The sequence below is a fragment of the Humulus lupulus genome, chromosome 2 (assembly GCF_963169125.1).
Source record: "Humulus lupulus chromosome 2, drHumLupu1.1, whole genome shotgun sequence".
NCBI classification, from domain to species: Eukaryota; Viridiplantae; Streptophyta; class Magnoliopsida; order Rosales; family Cannabaceae; genus Humulus; species Humulus lupulus.
Genome location: NC_084794.1, coordinates 66,271,790 through 66,294,849, shown reverse-complemented (window position 1 = coordinate 66,294,849; position 23,060 = coordinate 66,271,790). Strand labels below are relative to the sequence as shown.

At 47.3% G+C, this 23,060-nt stretch overlaps 1 protein-coding gene and 1 long non-coding RNA gene across 15 annotated transcripts in view; both read left to right on the top strand.

Moving 5' to 3' along the window:
• The window catches only part of LOC133817967 (uncharacterized), a 45,494-nt gene that overhangs the window by 15,306 nt on the left and 7,128 nt on the right, over positions 1 to 23,060 (top strand). For 3 of the 14 annotated variants that reach the window (XR_009885749.1, XM_062250635.1, XM_062250636.1), the window contains 3 exons: positions 11,791 to 11,847; positions 11,936 to 12,017; positions 12,809 to 12,857. The exons of 2 other annotated variants lie outside the window; for them this stretch is intronic. Coding sequence is in view for 10 of the 12 variants with exons in the window: in XM_062250635.1 (XP_062106619.1) it covers positions 11,791 to 11,847; positions 11,936 to 12,017; positions 12,809 to 12,857 (188 nt within the window). In the remaining 2 variants the exon portion in view is untranslated. Of the gene's footprint in view, positions 1 to 3,687; positions 5,503 to 11,790; positions 11,915 to 11,935; positions 12,018 to 12,808; positions 12,858 to 13,211; positions 15,264 to 23,060 lie in introns of those variants that run through there. 9 more of the 14 variants (XM_062250628.1, XM_062250634.1, XM_062250629.1 and 6 more) reach the window with 6 other exon arrangements.
• LOC133817966 (uncharacterized) lies at positions 1,061 to 2,284 on the top strand. Its single transcript, XR_009885747.1, has 2 exons — positions 1,061 to 1,484; positions 1,571 to 2,284. It is a non-coding gene; the product is annotated as an uncharacterized LOC133817966 (long non-coding RNA).

Sequence of the window (23,060 nt, the reverse complement as noted above, 5' to 3'; positions counted from 1 at the left end):
AAATAACACTGTTTACCGAGTTTTTCGGAAACGAATAACTAACAGAATAATAAAAAGATAAGAACTGTAGAAATGCTGAAATGTAACTAAACAAACAGTGTTTTTACGTGGTTCAGGCGTTAACAAGCCCTAGTCCACGAGTCGATGTTATTATACTTGGGAAAGGTTACAGTAAGATGGCTGGTGCACAGGAACTTCACACACTCACAGTGTTTCTCTCGGGTTCTCTTGAAGAAGATGAAGCTAGAGAGATTTTAGTAGAGTTTTTGCTATATGATTTCTCTGTCCCTCTTCTTGTAAAATGAAGGGGTCTTTATAGCTAGGTTTTTGGATTAGGGTTTTTCTCTACGTACATGAGTCTTAATTACACCAGCCATAAATAGGGATACAATTACTGTAGTAGCATGGCTACAAGACTCTATGTGGGTATATTTACGTGAAAGTATGGGGAACACACAAAGTTAGCCGTCTTTTCCAAGTTGTCAGCGGAACAGTAGGCGAAAAGGTACCCTTAGGCATGCTGGGATGTGTGCGGCTTTGACCTGACGGGCGTGTCAGGCGGGATCCTGTGTCAGGCGGATATCATTCCAAATATGCCTCCTCTAGGACTCGACCGTTTGGCTTTGTTCCGTGCGAGGCACGGAACTGCTTCCGCGGAGACCACTCGAAGAGCTTCTCCTGGAAGGAGCTTCCCCGAAGGATACCCCTTCGGGAGTCCGGGAGAGTTGACGAGTTTCCGTATTGTGTTTCCTTGGAAGAATAATCCGGACACTAAACGGGAGAGGCGAAGCCTTTCTGTTCATCCGCGAGCTCTGGTCACCTACCGTGAAAGACATCGATAATTCTGCTTCCCCGAGGTCATCAATCTAAACGCTATCCGGAAATCTGGATAACATTTACCCCCCAAGGTCACGGAGCTTTGAGAGATCCGGGAGCTTGTACAATCGGTTTCTTAGACTAGGCGAGGGGGCACCTCCTGTGTTCCCGGAAGGGTTCCTTTTTCCCGCCTGAGTGTTAGTATGAAAAAGAAAGGGAATTTCTTCCATTTGAGATCAAGTACTCAAGTGCGGCAAGGACCACGTGTCATTCTGGGAATGGATCTGCGACCAAGACGTGTGCGTGAGGCGACTGGTTGAGGATGCGTGCGTCAGTCATCTGACTAATGATTTGACGGTTTTTAATGGTACTCAGGGCCCGAGGTGGTGTAATGATGGGAAATAAATACTTTATTCCCATCCGAGGAGTCATAAATAGGATCGTCGCTTCCTCTCCAGCCGTTGGATCTGATGCACACGGAATGGGAAGATCGGGCCCGTCCACTTGAGGAATTCGAAACGGCTTCTTCCCTGCTATAAAAACGAGGGAAAGGACCTTTCTTCCTCTTTACGCTTTCAGATTCTCCATCTTTAGGATTTTCAGATTTCCAAACCTTCGAACTCTCAGGCTTCCCGGCTTACGTTCCCCCGAACTTGCCATTTCTTTTGGTAAGTATCTGGAAACTTTTCTTTTTGATTTGGCAGTGGGTTTATTCCCCGAAGTTCCTGGTTTGAATCGCCGTTCGTCTTTGCAGCTTTTACTTCTCGCGATCGTGCTGTGCAGTGATCCAGTTACTCCTTCAACCTCCACCTACCCGAATATCAGTAAGTATTTCTACTTTGCTCTTTCCTCCCAGACCTTAGGTTGTTGGTAGTTGTTAGAGTAGAGGTTTCTGCCATTATTGCTTGTGTGCATGCGTGAATAGGGCTTTGGTAGGCATGTGATCGATTGTGAGTCGATAAGTAGCCTTTTCTGCATGCTTTGGCGATTTGCGTTTGGAAAGTCGTCCCTTGTTTTGCTGTTTTAGGGCATAAGCATGAACGCCTTTAGGGTGTCTTTCTCTGGAAAAACACTTCTTTTGGTGGGCTTAGGCTCGGGGTCTGAGTCTGGTTCCTTGCTGCCCTTTGGGTGGCATGGTGCCAATCCCTCGGTAAGCTCGGTGGGAGCCTCTCCAAGCAGTTTTCGGGGAGGGTCTCCCCGACGCCTTTGATACCACTAGGGTATGACAAGGGTGCTGACTGCTTAGAGTGTTTTCTTCTTTCTTTTCTTTTGTCCAGTGATGAACATCCCAAAGGAACAACTCCTTGCTGTGGGGGAGGCTGATTCTGCCCAAGAGAAGGGCTCTCCTGTCGCTGGTGGAAAGGGGAAAGGAAAGGCGAAAGTGGTCGCGGCTAGCCCACCAACCTCCAATAGTTCCATCTGGGAGATGGACCAAAAGCCGAACCTTTTCAGGAATTATGGCATGCTGGAGCTGTATTCCTCTGAGGCAGGCCTGAAGAACATCCCAGGTCTGATGTGGCACCGTCTGTCGGTGCTGGGCGAGTCAGCTAGCCAGAGTCACGAGGGCTTTGGTGCCTGGAGCTGGGCACACATAGTGTGTGGGGCGCACCTGCCCCTAAGGAGTTACTTCGCCAATTTCTGTGTGAAGGCGGGGATTGCCCCCTTCCAGTTAATTCCTCCCAGCTACAAGCTCTTAGCAGGGTGGTTCATCTTTTGCAAGTCCCGGAGACTGGAAGCTCCTACCCCGGAGGAGGTGCTGTACTTTTACGGGTTGAAGTCTCAGCCTATGAGGGGTCATTCAGACAAGGTGGGGTTTTACAGGCTAGAAAGGCACCCGGACGTGATGTGCCCCACTTGTCATACCGCGAGGGTTCCAGACCTCCGGGAATACTGGTTCCTGACGACTGGCTTCCCGCTAAAGAGGGTGCCAGCCCTATCTTTGGACTTCAAAATCCCTGGTAAGTGCTCCTTCCTCTCCTTTTCAACTTTGTTCGTTTGATTTGCCTTTTGGGAGGATCTCTAACGCTTGTACTTGATTTTTGCAGAAGTCGTTCCGCGGACACCTCGCTGCGCGGAGATGATAAGGAGGTCCAAGTTCTACGAAGGGCTTTCTGAGGAAGAGTTGAGAGTGGAGGGACTTGTGACCTCCGAATCGTTGAGGGAGTATGGGTTACTCGCCTCCTTCCAAAATATCGAGCCAGTGAGTGGCAGGGGGCAGACTCAGGTGTCGGCTGACATCCGGGAGCAGATTGCCCTGGAGCTGTCTAAGGTGATCACCCAAGCAGCCCGGGACGAAAATACTTTATCTCCTAGTTGGGCGGAGAGGTTCCCCTACCCCCAGCCGGAGGAAGAGGAGATCAAGGCTCGCCACGCCGCGGCTTACCCTAACATAGGGGCTCCGGGGGCTAGTACCTCCGGGAGAGGTAAGACTAGTTTTCGGTTGATTTACACCCCCAGCCTGTCTGAGGTTTCCCGGACCTCTCAGATGGGGTTTGATCCCCGTTTCCTTAGGCTAGATCCGCGTAGGATACCTTTCGACAGGTATTGCGATAGGGTAGATGAGCTCCTCTGGTGTCTGAGTGACGGTAGTCTGCCAGAAGGTGTCATCATGGTTGACCCTTCTTCTCTCAGCATGTCATTCCCGGACTTCAAGGAGTACGGGAGTTTCCTGGAGCAGGAAGCGATGTTTTGTTTTGCTCGGGGAAGGCCATCCACGTTTCTCGTGCATGGTCGTCCCTTTCAAACTTTTCTTTTTCTCGTTTCTTGTTCCCTGCTGACGCGCTTGCTTGTGCTTTTTGATTGCCGCTTCTTACTTATTTTCTTTCTCATTGCTCGTTGGTTCGTTAACCTTGCTTTGTACGTTTCTTGCAGAGTATCCGGAAGCCGAGATGTTGGGGAGAGTGACTTTGCTCATTAAGAAGGCTGCCACTAGCCAAGACCCGTCCACGGGGAAAGGACGGAAGACCAAGGCTGGTAGGGGAGGTAAAACTGCCTCCCCCAAGAAGACGAGTGGCGAGGCGCAAGTGTCTCCGAGGGTAGAGAAGTCTCCTGCTGACGGGCCTTCTGAGACCATGATGGTCTCGAGTAGCAGCAGCGACGGGGAAGGGCTTGTGTTCCCCGTGAAGACAACTGGGGTGAGCAAGCGTCCGGGAGAAGATGTTGAGGGTGCTAAGAAGAAACGCCTTAGACACTCTTCTCCTGGTCGAAGGCAACAACAACAGCAACGATAGCAAGCACAACTACAACAACAGCAGCAATAAGAACAACAGAGACAATCACCAACGTCACAGCTGCAGCAACCACAACATCCAAACCAGCAGCAGCAACAAGGGCAATTACTTCTGATGCCGCAGCAGCAAAAGCAACAGACCGGGGCCTTAATACCCCGTCTGCCTCCTCCCCCAGCTCAAAGGGGGTCCACCCTTCCGGGGTCTCCTTCTTCTCAGACAACCAACCTTCCTCTGCCTGGCCTGAAGTTCCACTTCCCACGGAAGCCAACCAGTTTCCCCGCTGCCCTCCTAGAGGGTGTAAGACGGGCCGATAGTTTTTTGAAGAGGCGGTTAGAGGCGGAGAAGGCTGTTACTCAGGGAAGGGCAGATAACTTGTCTGCCGTGAAGAGAGCTGAGCTGGCCGAGGGGGTGAGATCTCTTCACCCGGCCGGAGCGGTTCTGGATGGTCCAGCCTTGGAGAAGAGGCTGGTGCCTAGGCTCGGACGTGCATTGGCGCCGTTCGGAGCTGAGATGATGGAGGACATGGCCCTGAGCTTATGCGAGCTCAATTCTGAGAAATGGGCCATCAGTAGCAGCAAGGATCCGCTGTTGCTGACACACGCTGTGAAGCAGCAACTGTCCGGGGTAAGCCGTCAGTTGTTATTTTTTGGGATCACCTGTCTTTTGGTCCGGCTTTAGCTCATTCTGTTGTCTTTCCTTGCAGGCCTCTATGATCGCGGAACGCTCGTTCCGGGAGGTTGGTGCAGCTCTGGTTCAGCTGGAGGAGAGCCAACTGGCTCGCCAGGCCTTGGAGGCGGAGAAACAGAAACTGACCCAACAGGCCTTGGGGGCTTCGGAGAAGATTGATCAGGCCCGGCGCACGGCTGAAGAAGAGGCGGAGAAGAAATATCTTGCCAAATATCAAGAGTACCGGGCCAAGGCAGAGAATGAGTTTAGACAGCGGTCGGATGGGATTAAGGCCGAAAACTCCAAGCTCCGGGAAGAGCTGTCCCAAGCCAAGGTGGAGAAGGATACCCTGGAAGCCCGCTTGCAATCAAAAAACGATCTCCTCCTTAAGCGGCAAGAGGAATATTCCACTCTTCAGAGTAAGCTGCACGAGGAGGAGCAACTCCATAAGAGGAGCAGGGATCTCGTGTCTATGCTGCAGTTGGGGCTCGCCGAGAAGGATAAAGAGATCGGGGCCTTGCAATTCACTGCCAGGGGGCATGTGACCGAGAAGCAATCCGTGCTGAACCAAAATAGGGAGCAGCGCAAGGAGATTGATTCTCTTAAGGGGGAGCGGGATGCCTCCAAGGCCGAAATGGAAAAATTGAGGGCCCAACTAACTGTCGCGGAAGCACAGCTGGCAACCTCCGAGGCGGAGCGTTTGAAGGAGAAGGAGGATGCTGAGGTGATACTGAACAGGACGATTAATATATCGCATGTGGTCCTCATGCATCAACTCTGGAAAGTGAACCCGGAGGTATTAGGCTATCTAGGAGATGATGCCGAAGCCATGAGGGAGAAGCTACTCGTGTGGGATCAGGGACCAGAGGCGTACGTCCAAACTTACAACATTGACGAACGTGCTGAAGCTCCTGAGGCGGGAGATCCCGGAGAGGCGGGGACCTCTGAACCTTTTCATGACCAAGTTCCTCCTTCCAATGAGCCGACTCCGCCAGCCTCAGTTGAAACCGATGCCCCCGATGCTGCGGTCGTGGAAGCTGTAGTTACCCCCAATGCTTGAAGGGGTTTTATCTTTAATTATTTTTCATTTTGAGTTTTTCATTGCGGACATTTTTGCCATAATCATAGCATTCTCCTTTCTTTTCTGCCGAGTTCTTTATTTATCTTTGCGCTTAGGGTAGACATTTATACGGTAGAAACTGTTGTAGGGGCGTATGGGGTTTTGGTTCCAACGGCCAAAACCTATGCACTTCCCACTTGAAGCTTTAACGGATGATGTCTTTTTCCCATGTAGTTTCTAGGTTACGAAGGTTTCCTGGTTCCAACGACCAGGCTCCTTTCACCGTACTTTAGCTTTCCTGAGGCAAATAGCCAATCTCGGGACTTGTATTTATACTGTTCGCTGGGATTGCTAAGGTGAGTCGTTCCATTGTTTGGAACGGGAGTTCTTTTGGTGAGCGTCGCTAGACTTAAGGTTAGATCTTTGCGAAGCAAAACTAACTGTTGTTGCGAACCTCATGGTGGTTGACTTCAGGGACCTGGCACGGAGCCCTGCGAGGCAAGGCTCATTGTTGTCGGGGAAATCGCCACGCCCACCAGGTGTGATCCTGGAGCAGGGGCTTTGCGAAGCAAAGCCGGCTGTGAGTGGGGGGATCGAGCATGTCTGCTTCTGGAGCTGAAACTTGCAATGGCCATGGAGCTTGCCATGCATTATTTTGTGAGATCCGGAGTTGGAGCCTGGGAAGCAAGGCTTACAACGGTCGCGGATCTTGCCATCTTTCGCCTCGCTGGACCCGGAGCTGGAGCTTGCGATGCAGAGCTTTACAGCGATCACGGGTCTAGCCATCTTTCGTCTTGCGGGACCCGGGGCTGGAGCTTGCGAAGCTAAGCTCTACAGCGCTCGCGGATCTTGCCATCTTTCACCTTGTGGGACCCGGAGCTGGAGCTTGCGAAGCAAAGCTCTACAGCGCTCGCGTATCTTGCCATCTTTCGCCTTGCGGGATCCGGAGCTGGAGCTTGCGAAGCAAAGCTCTACAGCGCTCGCGGATCTTGCCATCTTTCGCTTTGCGGGACCCGGAGCTGGAGCTTGCGAAGCAAAGCTCTACAGCGCTCGCGGGTCTTGCCATCTTTCGCCTTGCGGGATCCGGAGCTGGAGCTTGCGAAGCAAAGCTCTACAGCGCTCGCGGATCTTGCCATCTTTCACCTTGCGGGACCCGGAGCTGGAGCTTGCGAAGCAAAGCTCTACAGCGCTCACGGGTCTAGCCATCTTTCACCTTGCGGGACCCGGGCTGGAGCTTGCGAAGCAAAGCTCTACAGCGCTTGCGGATCTTGCCATCTTTCGCCTTGCGGGACCCGGAGCTGGAGCTTGCGAAGCAAAGCTCTACAGCGCTCGCGGATTTTGCCATCTTTTGCCTTCCGAGACCCGGAGCTGGAGTTTGCGAAGCAAAGATCTACAGCGATCGCGGAGAATTCTGCAAAGGACTTGTCAGGGAGTTGGGGGTGTTTTGGTGTAGCTCTATGAACGTGCCTCAACCCCCAGTCCCGTCCCTCGCTGGGCTACACAGGAGATAATTCTCATGATACATAATGGCAGGCATTTCCATGGAAATTTTCACATAAGCACATAATACACATATGACACGTAATGCAAGCATGTTCATGGCAACAAAATAAACCTAAGCTTAACAACTTAAACATTTCAAACAATTTAAAAATTTCAAACACAATGCTAGCATATAAGTGGTGTTCTGTGTACGTTTTGTTTAAGGGGCGTATGGCTATGCCTTAGCCATGTATACCCCCCAAGTGAGCGTGGGGTCCGGACGTCTCCGGACCGCGTGGTCACTTGTTAAAACGCAGCTTTGAACACAGGGATAAAAAGTGCAGTAAAAGCGGAGTGAATCTCTCCGTGTTTCATTAAATTAGCCTGCTAGGCGTGAGTTTTACAACAGGGAGGATTATTTCCACATTTTTCACTTTTGCTATTTTCACCAAGGACTTCCGACTGGATGGTCCGGGGCCTACTGGTAGTAACGGCGGAGGTGCTCCGCGTTCCAGGCGCGCGGGACTTTAGATCCGTCGAGTCTCTTTAAGTGATACGTCCCATGGCCCACTTTTTCTTGGACTTCGTAGGGGCCTTCCCAGTTGGGTCCAAGGACTCCTACTCCCGGATCCTGCGTAGCAGAAAATACTCTCCGTAGGACAAGATCCCCAACTTCGAATGTACGGCTCTGGACTCTCATGTTAAAGTGTCGGGCTATCTTGCCTTGGTACATTTTTAGTTGGACTCTCAATGAAAGCACCAAAATGTTTACCGAGTTTTTCGGAAACGAATAACTAACAGAATAATAAAAAGATAAGAACTGTAGAAATGCTGAAATGTAACTAAACAAACAGTGTTTTTACGTTTACGTGGTTCAGGCGTTAACAAGCCCTAGTCCACAAGTCGATGTTATTATACTTGGGAAAGGTTACAGTAAGATGGCTGGTGCACAGGAACTTCACACACTCACAGTGTTTCTCTCGGGTTCTCTTGAAGAAGATGAAGCTAGAGAGATTTTAGTAGAGTTTTTGCTATATGATTTCTCTGTCCCTCTTCTTGTAAAATGAAGGGGTCTTTATAGCTAGGTTTTTGGATTAGGGTTTTTCTCTACGTACATGAGTCTTAATTACACCAGCCATAAATAGGGATACAATTACTGTAGTAGCATGGCTACAAGACTCTATGTGGGTATATTTACGTGAAAGTATGGGGAACACACAAAGTCAGCCGTCTTTTCCAAGTTGTCAGCGGAACAGTAGGCGAAAAGGTACCCTTAGGCGTGCTGGGATGTGTGCGGCTTTGACCTGACGGGCGTGTCAGGCGGGATCCTGTGTCAGGCGGATATCATTCCAAATATGCCTCCTCTAGGACTCGACCGTTTGGCTTTGTTCCGTGCGAGGCACGGAACTGCTTCCGCGGAGACCACTCGAAGAGCTTCTCCTGGAAGGAGCTTCCCCGAAGGATACCCCTTCGGGAGTCCGGGAGAGTTGACGAGTTTTCGTATTGTGTTTCCTTGGAAGAATAATCCGGACACTAAACGGGAGAGGCGAAGCCTTTCTGTTCATCCGCGAGCTCTGGTCACCACCGTGAAAGACATCGATAATTCTGCTTCCCCGAGGTCATCAATCTAAACGCTATCCGGAAATCTGGATAACAAACACATTCACAGCTCATCACAAGCACATAAGCACATAAGCACATAAACACATATACACATTAGCGAACCCTGATTTGAGCTTGTCTCTTGCAACGAATGTACATGTCCAGCCTGTCTTCAGGAACCCATAAACCTAGGACGCTCTGATACCAAGTTGTAACGCCCTGGATAGCCAAGACCGCTAGTAAAGTGCAGGACTTGCAAGTCAAGTCATTATTTTAAAAACGTGTCGTTAGTTTAAGTGTTCTAGGGTTAAAAGACATTTTGGCCTCAAAAGATACACCCTATATATTATAAACAGTTTACAGAAGGGATCCCCAAAACATCAGTGTTTAAAAGCTGGTTCGCGAAATTCAACAGTTAAAGGTATACATTAGCCATACTAAGGCAAAATACAAGGTTCTAGTCCTCTTGTCCCTGTAACCTTCTCAGCCGTGGCGGCTGAGCGGCCTGCCATGTACATTCACCCTGCAGAGCTCTCCCTTCAAGGCTGATCAATCTTGCCTTTGCCTTTACCTGCACCACGTAGCACCCGTGAGCCAAGGCCCATCAAGAAAACATCATATACAACACAATCATTGATATCAGACAATTTAATCAGCAAGCATGATCTTTCATCAAATAATTCACAACAGACATTCTGCACATAAGCTCAGATTCTAAATGCAATCAATCAATTATATCATTCACACCACATAATACTCAGGGCCGACGACTTAGGCCGCACCCTCTATTTATCCCACTGACTCCGGCCCGCTTAAACCGAGCTCAGTGCATAATAAGCTGTCCTCGGCTACCAGTGCCCGAGCCGCGCCCTGTGCGCTAGTGAAACCCTTGGCACCCTTAGGTCGTTGGTTCACTAAATGGATTGCATGGCATAATACCATCCTTTCAAGCATTTACAATAGGGAACCCTTAGTCCCGTCACATATATTCAACCAGGTGCAGTTTTCTTACCTTTAATCTTTTCGTTTTTGGATTATGAGCAACGCCCCTCAAGCACGATCCGATACCGAGCCTAAGCCTTTATCACCTAGTCACAACCAAAGTATAGGGTCTCATTAAAACTCAAATTAGGGTTCCCGGTCACAAAACTAACTCCCGGGAATTCAAATTCCACCAAGCACGGTGGTGGAACCAATCTCGAGCAAACTAGACCCCATCCCCAAGCCTAGAATCCTTAAAAGTTCAATTGCACAATCAAGGGCTGCGGCCCTTGGAGCTTAGCCGTGGCCCTAGCCCCAAAACATAACCAAGGACCAACCTGGGCAAGGACACGCACCGCAGCCCTTGCTTTGGGCACTGCGGCGCCTTCCCTTGGCCGAGCCTCCTTGGCCCTTTTTCGTCTTAGGGCCGTAGCGCTCTAGAACAGAGCCACGACCCTTCCTTTCGAACCCAGAAAACCCACCATTTTAAGGCTCAAAACCTCAGCCAAAACCACCCCTAAGCTTCCTACTTCAACACCCAACATATCCTCAACTCTTGCTACACAATTTCAATAGAAACTTAGCTTAATAAGCCATAGAAAATTCACTTCCAATCCATGAAACTCTAAGAACGTAAACACCCTGTTATAACCAGTCAAAACTCAAACTCAAATCATCAATTCATGAAACAAAGTTTACCTTCTTGATTGAACCCTTCCCTTAGCCAAATCCTAGTTGATTCCAAGGATTTCCCCAGCTCAATTCCACCCTAATCATCAATTGAACAATACCTCAATACCCAGCTGAAACTCAAGTTTTAACCACAAGAAGAAGGAGATTCATGCTTACCTTGGTCTTGATTTAATCCTTGATTGTCTACTGAGCTAATCCCCAAGATTGCTCCTGAATTCTTATAAATTTCCAGCAATTCTTCATCTTCAATTTCCCCAATTCCCTTGAGAGTTTCTAGTTTAGTTCCCTTTGTTTTTTTTCTCTTGAGAGTGAGAGTGAGAGTAACCAGCTGAGTAGGGAAAATGGTAATGTCGGTCTAATTTTCTAAAGGCTTCCTAAGTTTGTCTTACTCATTAAGTTAATCCCATGGCTCGGGGTGCTGGAACCATCCCCGAGGCCAAAACGGTAAAATTCCCCAATATTCCTGCTTAGACATTCTAACCTCGAATATATCTCCATATATTTAATTTTATGACCCGATAGTCCAAATCGCTACCCGATACCTAAAATACCCCTGACTTGTCCATAGTCATATCTTAAGTCCCGTTGTGACTTTTTCCGCTATCTGACCCTAGGATCGTCTCGAGTTGCGCTTTATGAACCTGCCCACATAATAATGCGGTTCTCACATATATCACATAAATATTCCATATTATCACATAATATCATTAATTACCATATAATCATCATTAATCACATATTCACACAGTCAATAATATTCACTCTAATCCCATTTATGCCCTCCCGACACACTAATCAAGGCCCCTAAGCCTTATTAGCGAATTTGGGTCGTTACAATTCATCTCTTTTTATCTATCCTATTTTCTCCTTTGGTCCTATATCACCCTTAGTTTGTTCCTTTCTGTTTATGTGTTTGCTATGCTAATTTTCTATTATAATTTCATAACTATGCAACTATTTTTAAGATGCCTTTCATATTAAAATGCATAATCAACTTACATTGTTTTAGTTGTGTTTCGATGTAGGCTTGTATAGGATAATACTTCCTATACTGATGTTTTTGTACGTTCCTTGCTTAAAATAATAAAATAAAAAATGATAACAGGATGCTGGTTTTTAAACATTCTATTTGCATGTTTGTTAGGGTATATAGCTTCTTTGATGACATGAGTTTTTTTAAAATGCATCTTCTACATGCTTGTTTATGGATGCTTTAAATAGAAAATGATTGTTCACTTAGAAAATTGAAATGTGTTGTAGAATTATGAATGATGCAAGTATGGGGCACAATTATGATGGTTTGTTGTGGACTCTGAGGTATTAAATAGTTTGTTTCTTTTCAAATTCTCTCCATCTCCAGCTTTCTTTTGTGAGCTCATACGTTTCTATATTTTTGCATCTAAAGGAGTTCGCAAGAACTCTCTTTTGTGTTACTGCTACCAGATTCAGAGGTTGCAATTTCTTCTAGTTCTTCCTCTTTAAATGAGGTAGACATTTGGATTTTTTGCCTTTTTGTATTTTGTTGTTGCTGTTAAAATTTGCTTGTCCTTAAAATGTTGAAACTTAAATTTTTAGAATGATTTTGTTCAGTTTTGTATTATTTTGAAATACATGAGAACACATTTGAATGGTTCATAGGTGTCAACTTTGTTTTTGATGTACATGCTTATGACTCCAGTCTGTATATTTTGAAATGTTGGCTTATGATAGATGTATTCTAGAAAAAGAAGGTTATTAGCAAATGGTTTTTGTCAACTACGACTTTCTAGCAGTCAGCAGGACTTTTTTTTAAAAAAAAAATAATTATAGTAACAATGCTACTTTTTATCATATGGCGAAAATAATATTACAACTAAAAAAATTGTAATGAATAAGACCATCACAAACTCAACCAGAGGTTAAGCATCTAATTGGGAACACAACAATGAAAAATTTCAAACAGAAATAAGTTACAGCAAGACCTCTCAATCTATCAACAAGTAAGAAAGGAGAAAAGGCTATAAATTCATTTACACTTTTAAACCAAACTGTATCCCAAAATTTTGGTTGCAGTTTTCATGTGCTACCGCTGTTGTATGGGTGTTTGGCCTGTCTAAATTTACAACCAAATACACCAATCTCTATTCTAATCAGAAAATGACAAGGTCTTTGACATATTTAGCCTTTAAGTTTCACTGTCATTAGTTTTTTTAATTTGTCATTGAGTTTCAAATATGAGTTATATATCATATAGTATTTTAAGGTTCACATTAACCAAATTAAATGTTATGTTATCCAGGTCAGCTTTGTACTTCATTTCATGCTACTTCACAAGGAAATGCTCCCAAGTAAGTGGTACAATTAATTAGTATATTTTCACTGTTAGTTGGAAGATATGCAGCTGTTGTTGACATGAACCGGGTTTTAACTAGAATTAGCCTAACATGATCTACATTTCTGAATAGCATGCACACATATCATGTATTTACAATTAGACAGAGACACTTAGAGAGATCTGAATGAGTCATGATTGGATGTGGTCTTAGTGGTTCCTTTCCAAAGTAAATCCTTTTTTTTTTGGTAATTAAGACTTCAATACCATTACATGCTAATAAAGTAGTTACAGGTCATATAAAGCTTGATACAAGCAACAAAGGCTGTATGTATAATGTGTTAAATCAACTTCCTTCATGTTGATGGAGGGGGATTCCCGAGACATTTTGCATCTTAGAAAAGGCCTCCTGAAAGCAGTTTTGGGTCATCTTGAGTGGTAGGTCTGTTTCTTGTTTTGTTATGCCCGGGATGGTTTTGAAGGGGTTGAGACACACACACAATAATTTTTGTTTATACATAACTAGAGAAATATATAATAAGCAGTACTTTCCAAAAGAAAATAAAAATATTATTATAAGTCTCTTAAATCCAGCAATGTAAAGATTAGATGAAACACTGAGTTCCATTAATAAAGAAATTGAAAAAGCTCAATTTCTGTCCAAAGCTATCTTCAAAGACATTTTTTTGATGCCAGCTTATCATACTGTTAAGTACCTGGCACAGGGCCAGATTTTTGTCCCAAATTGTGCGCATCTCTTGGTGTCAGCATGACTCAAATTTCTGGTCTATTTTCTTTTACTATGAGAAAAGTATTGTTCTCATCACTATAGTTTTGAATACATTCTAATTTTTTTTAATGTATTATATATTATTTATTTGGAAATTATTGATGATGTGTGATTATGTGGATGTGATATTTGATGCGATCCTGGCCTTCTAGATTTGTTTAACAATGCGGAACTGCCGATGAAATTAAAGCTTTAGCACAGACTTTGTCATTCTGAAGTGTTGGCGTTGCTTGGGGCTAATTATTTGCTGAGTGTTTTTAATGATAATGGTAGATTGCTAGGGAATGTTCCAGTTTTGGCTGTTTAATTGGGGCTTTTTTTCCAAAAGATTCTTTGAAGTTTTGGATTGGTTTTATGGGTGAATGATATTGAGGGAATGCTTTTCTTTATTTATAGTTTGTGATTGTTTCTTTGGAGGACTTTTGGTTCTCCTCTTCCTTTATGATTTTTTCTTATAATTAATTGCATTTTTTCTTCTTTAAAATGGGTAAACAAGAAAAGTGGAACATTGAACAACTCTTCTATCAATTTAAAAAAAGAATGGGATTAATACTCTTTTATCGCTCATCTATTGTGGCTTTACTGGTTGATCGAGTAGATAATAATAGACTAACAAGGAGTAGATATTGGATGTACTTGCGAATATTGATCAGGTTTCCTCTGTTAAGGTACTGGGGTTTTGTATCATTTAGTACTTTCTGTACTAGATTTCAACCGTATTTACTTTATTTCAATTTTCTTTTTGTAAATATTGCAAGGTTTGTTCATTTCCAAATGATCGAAGCGTGCATATTCCTCGCTTGTTGAGGGACTCACTGCTTCTTGAAATGGATAACTTTGCTCTTGGATATCTAGTAGACAAGTGTTGACGCGGTTCTTCGGCAACAGATAATTAAGAGAAGAAGAGAAAGAGATTAGTACTAAAAGTAGAACCGTCACAGATAGGAAATCTTTTGGGAAAGAACTAGGTGACTCAAGACACGTTTTTAAGTGGTTCGAAGGTTAAAATCCTTCTAATCCACTAGTCAATATTATTGATATTCTCTGGGTATTTGGTTTACAAAGTATATAGTTCTTCAAAGACTATTTTTTCCAACCCCTATCAACTCCCAGGGTCTCCATATTTATAGGAGAAGGCACCTGGAAGTTGGTAGGGAGGTCATCCCGTGACCTTACCATTTGTCATATCAAATTTGTGATATTCATGATTAATTCCTAAACCTGACACACAAGTGTGGTCTAATCAGTATGGAAGGAGATAATGGGCCGCACGGCCCAACCCGTCCGTGGGTGTCTGAATACGCACGTTCCTGCTGCGTGTCCGAGAAGTCAGGGGGATATCGGACACGTGATGGCAGGAATATGCACGTTTATCTTGCGTGTTGAATTCCCATAGGGTCGGAGCTTCCTGAGAAGCTCGCGACCGGAGCAGTTCATAACCCGAGCTTATCTGTTCGTGGCCGTCGGATGTCATTCCCAGCTCCTGGGGCAACAAGTGCGAGCTGGAAACAGGACCCCCTCGATCTGACAAGGGCCCGTCCTGGAAATAGAACCTCCGGCCTGTGGGAGCCTCGGACTAAACCAGGTTTAGTCCGAGGCTCGCCCTGCTAAACAGCCCGTGGGAAAACCAGGGCGTACATCTGCCCCCCAAGCTCCTGTTCGTGGTCTATGACGTCAGATATGGGAGACCATAGTAGGGGCTTTTAGACTTCCCCCACAACCCTTCGTATTCCATGCTTTCCGCAGTGTGCTGCACGTGGAACGCCGTGGGCGGCGAAGGTACATTCTACGAGAATCGCATTAAATGACCTAGCCTACTGCCCTGCCGTCGTTTCATGTTTCGAGTGGAGGGCCTTCCCAGAGTCTTCTACACCTGATCTCCCCATTGTATAAAAGGGGGGTGGCCATCCCACGCACGAGTCATCTTATCATTCAAAACCTCTCAAATTTCCTTCTTTTCTCTTTGACCTTCCGAAGAACGAAACCCTCATTTCCATTGCTCTCATTCTCCTGGTTCACGAAGCTGAAGCGTACAAGTTTCTTCAAAGCCCTCGAAGCCACTGTACCAACGAAGCTCCTTCCAGCGCAACAATCTCGTTCACCATCCAGCCACACACTGTAAGTTTCCTGACCCAGTTTATTTTTGAAAGCATGCCACTGTAGCTTAGGTAAATTTTTTTTACTGTAGCCACATGCAGGGATTTTCTGGGTTGCGCGGATATGGAGGGTGACAGCCCTTCTTAGATTAGGGCACACTTGCCATGGGACATCGTCTTAGAATATGGGTTCCATGGTTCTCCCTTAGGAACAATTTCTGGGTAGGACCCTTAGGAATTTTGGGGTGTAAAACCGGGTAGCTTAGGGAATACGCCTCAAAAGCGGTTTTGCAACGTTCTGCCTGCTGAAACTTTCCCCCCAAGGCAAATTTTTAACCCTGAGCCCCCTGACACACGAATTCCGAGTAATCTGGGATCTGTTGAGGGCACAGGTGCGTGTTCTTCGAAACGCGTGGCTCTACTCTCCACGGGCTGGGCTTACCTCAGCTCGTGTAAATTATACTTGCTTCATTCTCTTGCTTGGGTCGCCTTTTCTAAAGTGTTTTCTTTTGTTCGATAGGCGACCAGATGGCTCCAAAGAGAAATCTGCCACAGAAGAATGTGGGAAGTTCGTCCTCCCAGCAGGATAAAGGGAAGGCAGCGATGACCAGCTCGCCAATTCCTCACTTTGGGCCGGCGGTGGAGAAACAGGCCGAGGTGGCCCCTGACGCGTTTTTCGAGGCGGAGAGAATCGTCTCGAAGATAACTGACCAGGCAAAGATCACCAAAATCTTCCTCAACCACAACATTCCCCTGGGGATGGCCTCCGTGATCGCCCGACCTGCTGCGGATGGGGAGCGGAGCTGCACGCCGCTCGACGAGTCGTTCGCGGCCTGGAGCGGTGAACACTTCAAGGCAGGGGCCTTCCTCCCCCTGGATCAGTATTTTGCTGATTTTCTGAACTATGTGGGGTTGGCCCCATTTCAGCTCCCCCCCAACTCATACCGTCTGCTGGCGGGATTGAGGTATTTGTTTCAAAAGCATGAGTGGGAGGTCCCCACTCCTGCTGATATTCTATACTTCTTTTGCCTCAAAGCCAGCCCGGACCAGCGGGGGCGAGGCGACGGGTTCTATTATTTAACCCGCTTCCCTAACACAGCAGCAGTCATCGAGCTGCCGAGCCATCCAAACGACTTCAAAGACCAGTTTTTCATGTCAACTGGGTTCCGAAACTGCGATCATCACTATTTCAACCGTCCTCGTAAGAAATCCTTGATTTAGTTCGCCTTTTAAAGGTTATCCTATTTTAGCTCTTCCCTTATTCCACTTCTGACTTCAACCAACCTTGCAGCCATCTACGCGAGGACCGAAAAGTCTGTGACCCTCGGGGGTCAATACGATACACTGGCGAACTTGCCCCCCAGTGAGAAAGACTACCGCGCGCTCGTGACGGACGAGGCGATGGTATTCTGCAAGCTGATTTTCCCAAATCAGACTTTGAATTTGAAAAGGCCCCGGGGGCCTCCCCCAGCTCGCGACAACAGACCGATCGTCGCGGAGGAGGTCGCAGACGACGAAGGCGAGGAGGAGGGTGAAGAAGTGCCTCTCGTGATGAACAGGAAGAGGACCTTGGAGGTCGCCCAGGGGATGGGCGAGGAGAGGGTTCAATCCGGAGCTGCTGCGGGTCCTTCCGGCCAAGGTAACCCTTACTTATTTAAGAATGTAGATAGGGCCACTGCAGACCCCCGGCTGGTTAGGTTCAACCCTAGGCAGATCGTCCATCGTCATCCGAGGAATCCGGACCTGGATACGCTCTTACTCCATTGCGTTGACCAGCTCGTGCTGGACAACCAAGAGAGTCGGCCTAAGGGTACCGTAGTAGTAGATAGCACCCTAGCTTTTAGGTCGATCCTCTTTGAGGAGTATGGGACCTACTTACGCACGTGGCCAGCGCTCCAGAGGGGCATCTATGCTCCGGGGACTAGGCAGTATGTAGAAGAGTCCAGCCCCGAGTCAGAACCGGACCTAGAACCTGCGCCAGTTCGCGAGATAATCGTCCTAGGCTCTTCCAGTTCGGGGGGTAGGGCTCCCTTAGTATTTGCTTACTTATTGCGTTTGAACCTTTTGTCTCTATTTCTGCATGATTGCTACCTTGTAATAACCATGTTTTTTGTTCTTAGCAGAAGAGATGCCTCAGCCCGGAAATAGTCTGCGGGGCGTTGTCTTTGGTGGGAACCCCCCAGCAGGGCCGAGGTTAAAAAGGCTCCGAGAGTTCAAGAGCTCGGCTGGGACCTCCACCAAATCCCCGGCTAAGGAGAAGGAGAAAGCCCCTCCATCCCAGGGCACGGGGGCGATCCTTCCTGTTGCCAGGACAGGGCCCATGCTCCCGCCATCCCAACGATCTCCAATAGCCGTCCAGGTCGGGGTAATGGAGATCGGGAACCCAGCCACGGCAGCCCCGGATGTGCGCATCCCGGTCGATCCCCAAGATCTGGAGAAGATGCCGGAAGCATTCCGGGGGACGGTATATGAGTCGGCAAGCTATGCCGTCAGCCATTTCTACAAGCTCAAGGAGAAGGAGCTTGGGGCCATCGAAGCAACGAGCCCGGTCCGAGTTATAGAGTCTTCGATGGACATGACCCTAACGGTAAACTGTCCCATTCCTTTAAAGCTTTAACACTCATACGCCGCCTTTTTTCTTCCAGTTAGTTAATTTATCCTTCCTTTCATGCAGGGCATTGCTGCCGTGTACAGAGGCATTGCCAGGACCAAGGCCCAGCTCGAGGGTATGGAGGCTGAGCGCCAGACCGCGCTTCAGGAGGCCCAAGAGGCGAAAGACGCGCTGGCGGCCTCCAAAGCCGAACTGAAGAAGATCCGTTCCGAGAACCAAGAGCTAAAAAACTCCCTGACCACGTCGTGGACGGATCTCGAGGCAGCGAAGACCGAGGCCCAGGCCGCACAGGCCGCCCTGGAAGCCGAGCGGGTCGTTTCGGAGCAGTCCTTACAAGACCTGTTCTATCACTGCTGGTCCCACAATCCGGACGCGGACTTTTCTTTCATGCCCCCGGACCTCTGGGCGTTTTTGTTGCCGAAGCTCCAAGCCCGCCTAAATAAGGAGGCTCCTCCCTCGGAGACTGGAGAGGCCTTTGCCGCGGCGGGGCAGGACGATAGCGCGACCTCCAAAAGGCCAACTGATGGGGCTTAGGATATTTCTCTTTGGGCATTTTGAACTCTTACTTTACATTGTAATAAGATTTTTTATGAGGTGCTTCCACCTCGAGACAATTTGCTCAACCAGTTTAACATATATATATTTTTATGCATTTGGCTACAATTCATCTTTATTTCTATGAACTTAGTTCGGGTTAACCGTTATTTATATCCCGGGCTTTTTAGAGAAGGGCCACGATCTATAAATTTTAGTTAACTTCTAAGTTTTCTGACCTGGTTAAAACCAGGAACTTATTTTTAAAAAACTTAGTTCGGGTTAACCGTTATTTATATCCCGGGCTCTTTAGAGAAGGGCCACGATCTATAAATTTTAGTTAACTTCTAAGTTTTCTGACCTGGTTAAAACCAGGAACTTATTTTAAAAAACTTAGTTCGCGTCAACTTTTATCCATATCCCGGGCTCTTTAAAGAAGAACCACGGTCAACAAATTTTAGTTAACTTCTAAGTTTTCTGACCTGGTTAGAACCAGGAACTTATTTTAAAAAACTTAGTTTGCGTCAACTTTTATCCATATCCCGGGCTCTTTAAAGAAGAACCACGGTCGACAAATTTTAGTTAACTTCTAAGTTTTCTGACCTGGTTAAAACCAGGACCTTATTTTAAAAAACTTAGTTCGCGTCAACTTTTATCCATATCCCGGGCTCTTTAAAGAAGAACCACGGTCAACAAATTTTAGTTAACTTCTAAGTTTTCTGACCTGGTTAGAACCAGGAACTTATTTTAAAAAACTTAGTTCGCGTCAACTTTTATCCATATCCCGGGCTCTTTAAAGAAGAACCACGGTCAACAAATTTTAGTTAACTTCTAAGTTTTCTGACCTGGTTAAAACCAGGATAGGACTTAGTTTGTGATAACTCTTATCCATAGATAAAAATTAACACCTAAGTCGTTAAGGAGACCTGGTTATATCCAGGTACCATATGCCCCCCAAGTAACTGGGAAAGGGTCTTTCGTGGTTACTTTAAAATTACACTTGCAAATAAAGAGAAACATTTGATTTTTATTTATACACGGAAGGTGACCTTCTAGGCCTTACAAATGGATCATTGATAGTATTTCTTTAGGTGGATAGCATTCCAAGTCCGCGGGACCGCCCCTCCACCAAGTCGAGCTAACTTATAAGTTCCCTCTTTGATGACTTCGACGACCTGGTATGGTCCTTACCAGCTTGGTCCCAAAACCCCATCTTTGGGCTCCTTCCCGGCCAGGAAAACTCTCCTCAAGACAAAATCACCGACGCCAAAGGCACGTCTTTTGACCCTAGTGTTGAAGTAGCGAGTGATCTTCTGATGATAATGGGCGAGCTTGAGTTGTGAATCCTCTCGCCTTTCACCCACTAAGTCTAAGGAATGGCGTAGGAGCTCATGGTTCCCGTCTTGGTCGTAGGACCGGACCCTGTGTGACAGGACCTTCACCTCCACGGGGAGGACTGCTTCACTTCCAAAGGTTAGGGAGAAAGGAGTGTGACCCGTGGGAGTCCGATGTGAGGTCCTATAGGCCCACAGAACTTGGGGGAGCTGTTCTGGCCAGATCCCCTTTGCCTCATCTAGCCTCTTCTTGAGGCTCGCCTTCAGAGTTTTATTGACAGCCTCGACCTGGCCGTTCGCCTGGGGATAGGCCACGGACGAGAAGCTTTTCACAATTCCGTGCCTTTCGCAAAATTCGGTGAACAGATCGCTGTCAAATTGAGTACCATTGTCGGAGACGATCTTTTTAGGTAGGCCAAATCGACATACGATGCTTTTAACCACGAAGTCTAGTACCTTTTTCGATGTTATTGTCGCCAACGGTTCCGCTTCGGCCCACTTGGTGAAGTAGTCAATGGCTACCACGGCGTAACGGACCCCGCCCTTTCTGGTGGGCAGGGCGCCTATTAGATCTATCCCCCAAACGACAAATGGCCATGGAGATGAAATCATTTTTAGCTCGGTCGGAGGAGCTCGGGAGACCGCAGCGAACCGCTGACATTTGTCGCACTTTTTTACATATGAGACCGAGTCTTTGGACAGAGTCGGCCAGTAATAACCTTGCCGGAGGATCTTCAAGGCCAGGCTTTGCCCCCCAGTGTGATCTCCGCAGAATCCGTCATGAACTTCTTGCAGGATGGCCTTCGCTTCGCTTGGAAGAACGCACCGGAGGAGAGGTAATGAATGCCCACGTCGGTACAGCACCCCCTCGACTAGCGTATACCTCGGAGCTTGATAAAGGACTCGTCGTGCGTCGTTGCGTCCTTCGGGTAACTTGCCCTCGACGAGGTACTCAATAATGGGAGTCATCCAGGTCGGCCTGATGTCGATCATTTCAACATCTGCCTGACCTTCGTCTATGCTAGGTTTCTTCAAGAACTCAACTGGCACCAACCCCAGGGTTTCCGTCTCTCCCGAGGTGGCGAGCTTGGCGAGAGCATCTGCGTTGGCGTTCTGCTCCCGAGGTATCTGTTCGATCGACCCCCGCCCAAACGCAGACATTTCGGACTTTATCTTTGCCAAATAGGCGGCCATCTTGGGACCCCGCGCCTCATACTCGCCTAGAACCTGATTCACCACGAGCTGGGAGTCGCTGAAGCATTGGACAGAGCTCGCCTTTAGCTCGCTAGCTATCCTAAGTCCAGCTAACAAGGCCTCGTACTCTGCCTCGTTGTTAGATGCCTTGAACCCAAACCTTAGCGCCGAGTGGAATCTATGCCCCTCTGGGGATATCAGAATGATTCCGGCCCCGGAGCCGTTCTCGTTAGATGAGCCATCAACGAAGATCTTCCACGATGAACTTGAGGAGGCGAGCTGATGTGAGTCTTCTGATGGGATCTCATGGAATCCCGCGCATTCTGCCACGAAGTCGGCCAAGGCTTGACTTTTTATGGTAGTTCGGGGAGTATAGAAAATCTTGAACTGACTGACTTCGACCGCCCACTTTAGCAAGCGTCCTGAGGCTTCAGGCTTTTGCAAAACCTGCCTTAGAGGCTGATCGGTCATGCCGTGTACAGAGTGGGAATGGAAGTATGGCCTGAGTTTTCGCGAGGCCGTGATTAGGCAGAACGCCAGTTTTTCCATTAATGGGTACCTTGACTCAGCTCCGAGGAGTCTCTTGCTGATGTAATAAACCGGTTTTTGAGCCTGGTCCTCTTCTCGCACCAGAACGGCACTAGCTGCGTCCTCCATGACGGCCATGTAGAGGAAAATATGTTCTCCTACCTTGGGCTTTGATAGCACAGGCGGTTCTGCCAGGTGCGCTTTTAGGTCGAGGAATGCGCCTTCGCATTCTACTGTCCATTCGAACTTCTTGTTTCCCCGGAGCAGGTTGTAGAAGGGCAAGCACTTATCGATCGATTTGGAAACGAACCGGTTCAGTGCTGCCACTCTTCCGGTGAGACCTTGGACATCTTTCCGCGACCGGGGGGAAGGAAGCTCGAGCAGGGACTTGATCTTGTCGGGGTTTGCCTCGATTCCTCGGGTATTGACTATGAAACCCAAGAATTTCCCCGATGCGACACCGAAAGTGCACTTCTGAGGATTGAGCCTCATGCCATATTCTCGCAGTATGTTAAAGCACTCTTCCAGATCGGCGACGTGGTTGCTGGCAATCTTTGACTTGACAAGCATATCATCAACGTACACTTCCATGTTTTTCCCGATCTGGTCTGCGAACATTCTATTTACCAGCCTTTGGTAGGTAGCCCCGGCATTCTTAAGACCGAACGGCATGACCTTATAGCAATAGACATTAGTCGGGGTCATGAAGCTGGTATGTTCCTGGTCTGCTGGATTCATCGCGATCTGATTGTAGCCTGAGTACGCGTCCATGAAGGACATGAGCTCGTGCCCCACCGTGGCATCCACCAGTTGATCGATCCTCGGTAATGGAAAGCAATCCTTGGGGCAGGCTTTATTCAAGTCGGAAAAGTCGATACAGGTCCGCCACTTCCCATTGGGCTTTGGAACTAACACGGGATTGGCAACCCAAATGGGAAATTTGGCTTCGCGGATAAAGCCACATTTTTTGAGCCGGGCCACTTCTTCTTCAAGGGCTTCGGCTCGGGTTGTCCCTAAACGCCTCTGCTTTTGAGACTTGGCAGGGACACTTTTGTCTAGGTGGAGCGTGTGCATGATTACGCTCGGACTTATCCCTATCATGCCCTCGTGCGACCATGCGATTACGTCCAGG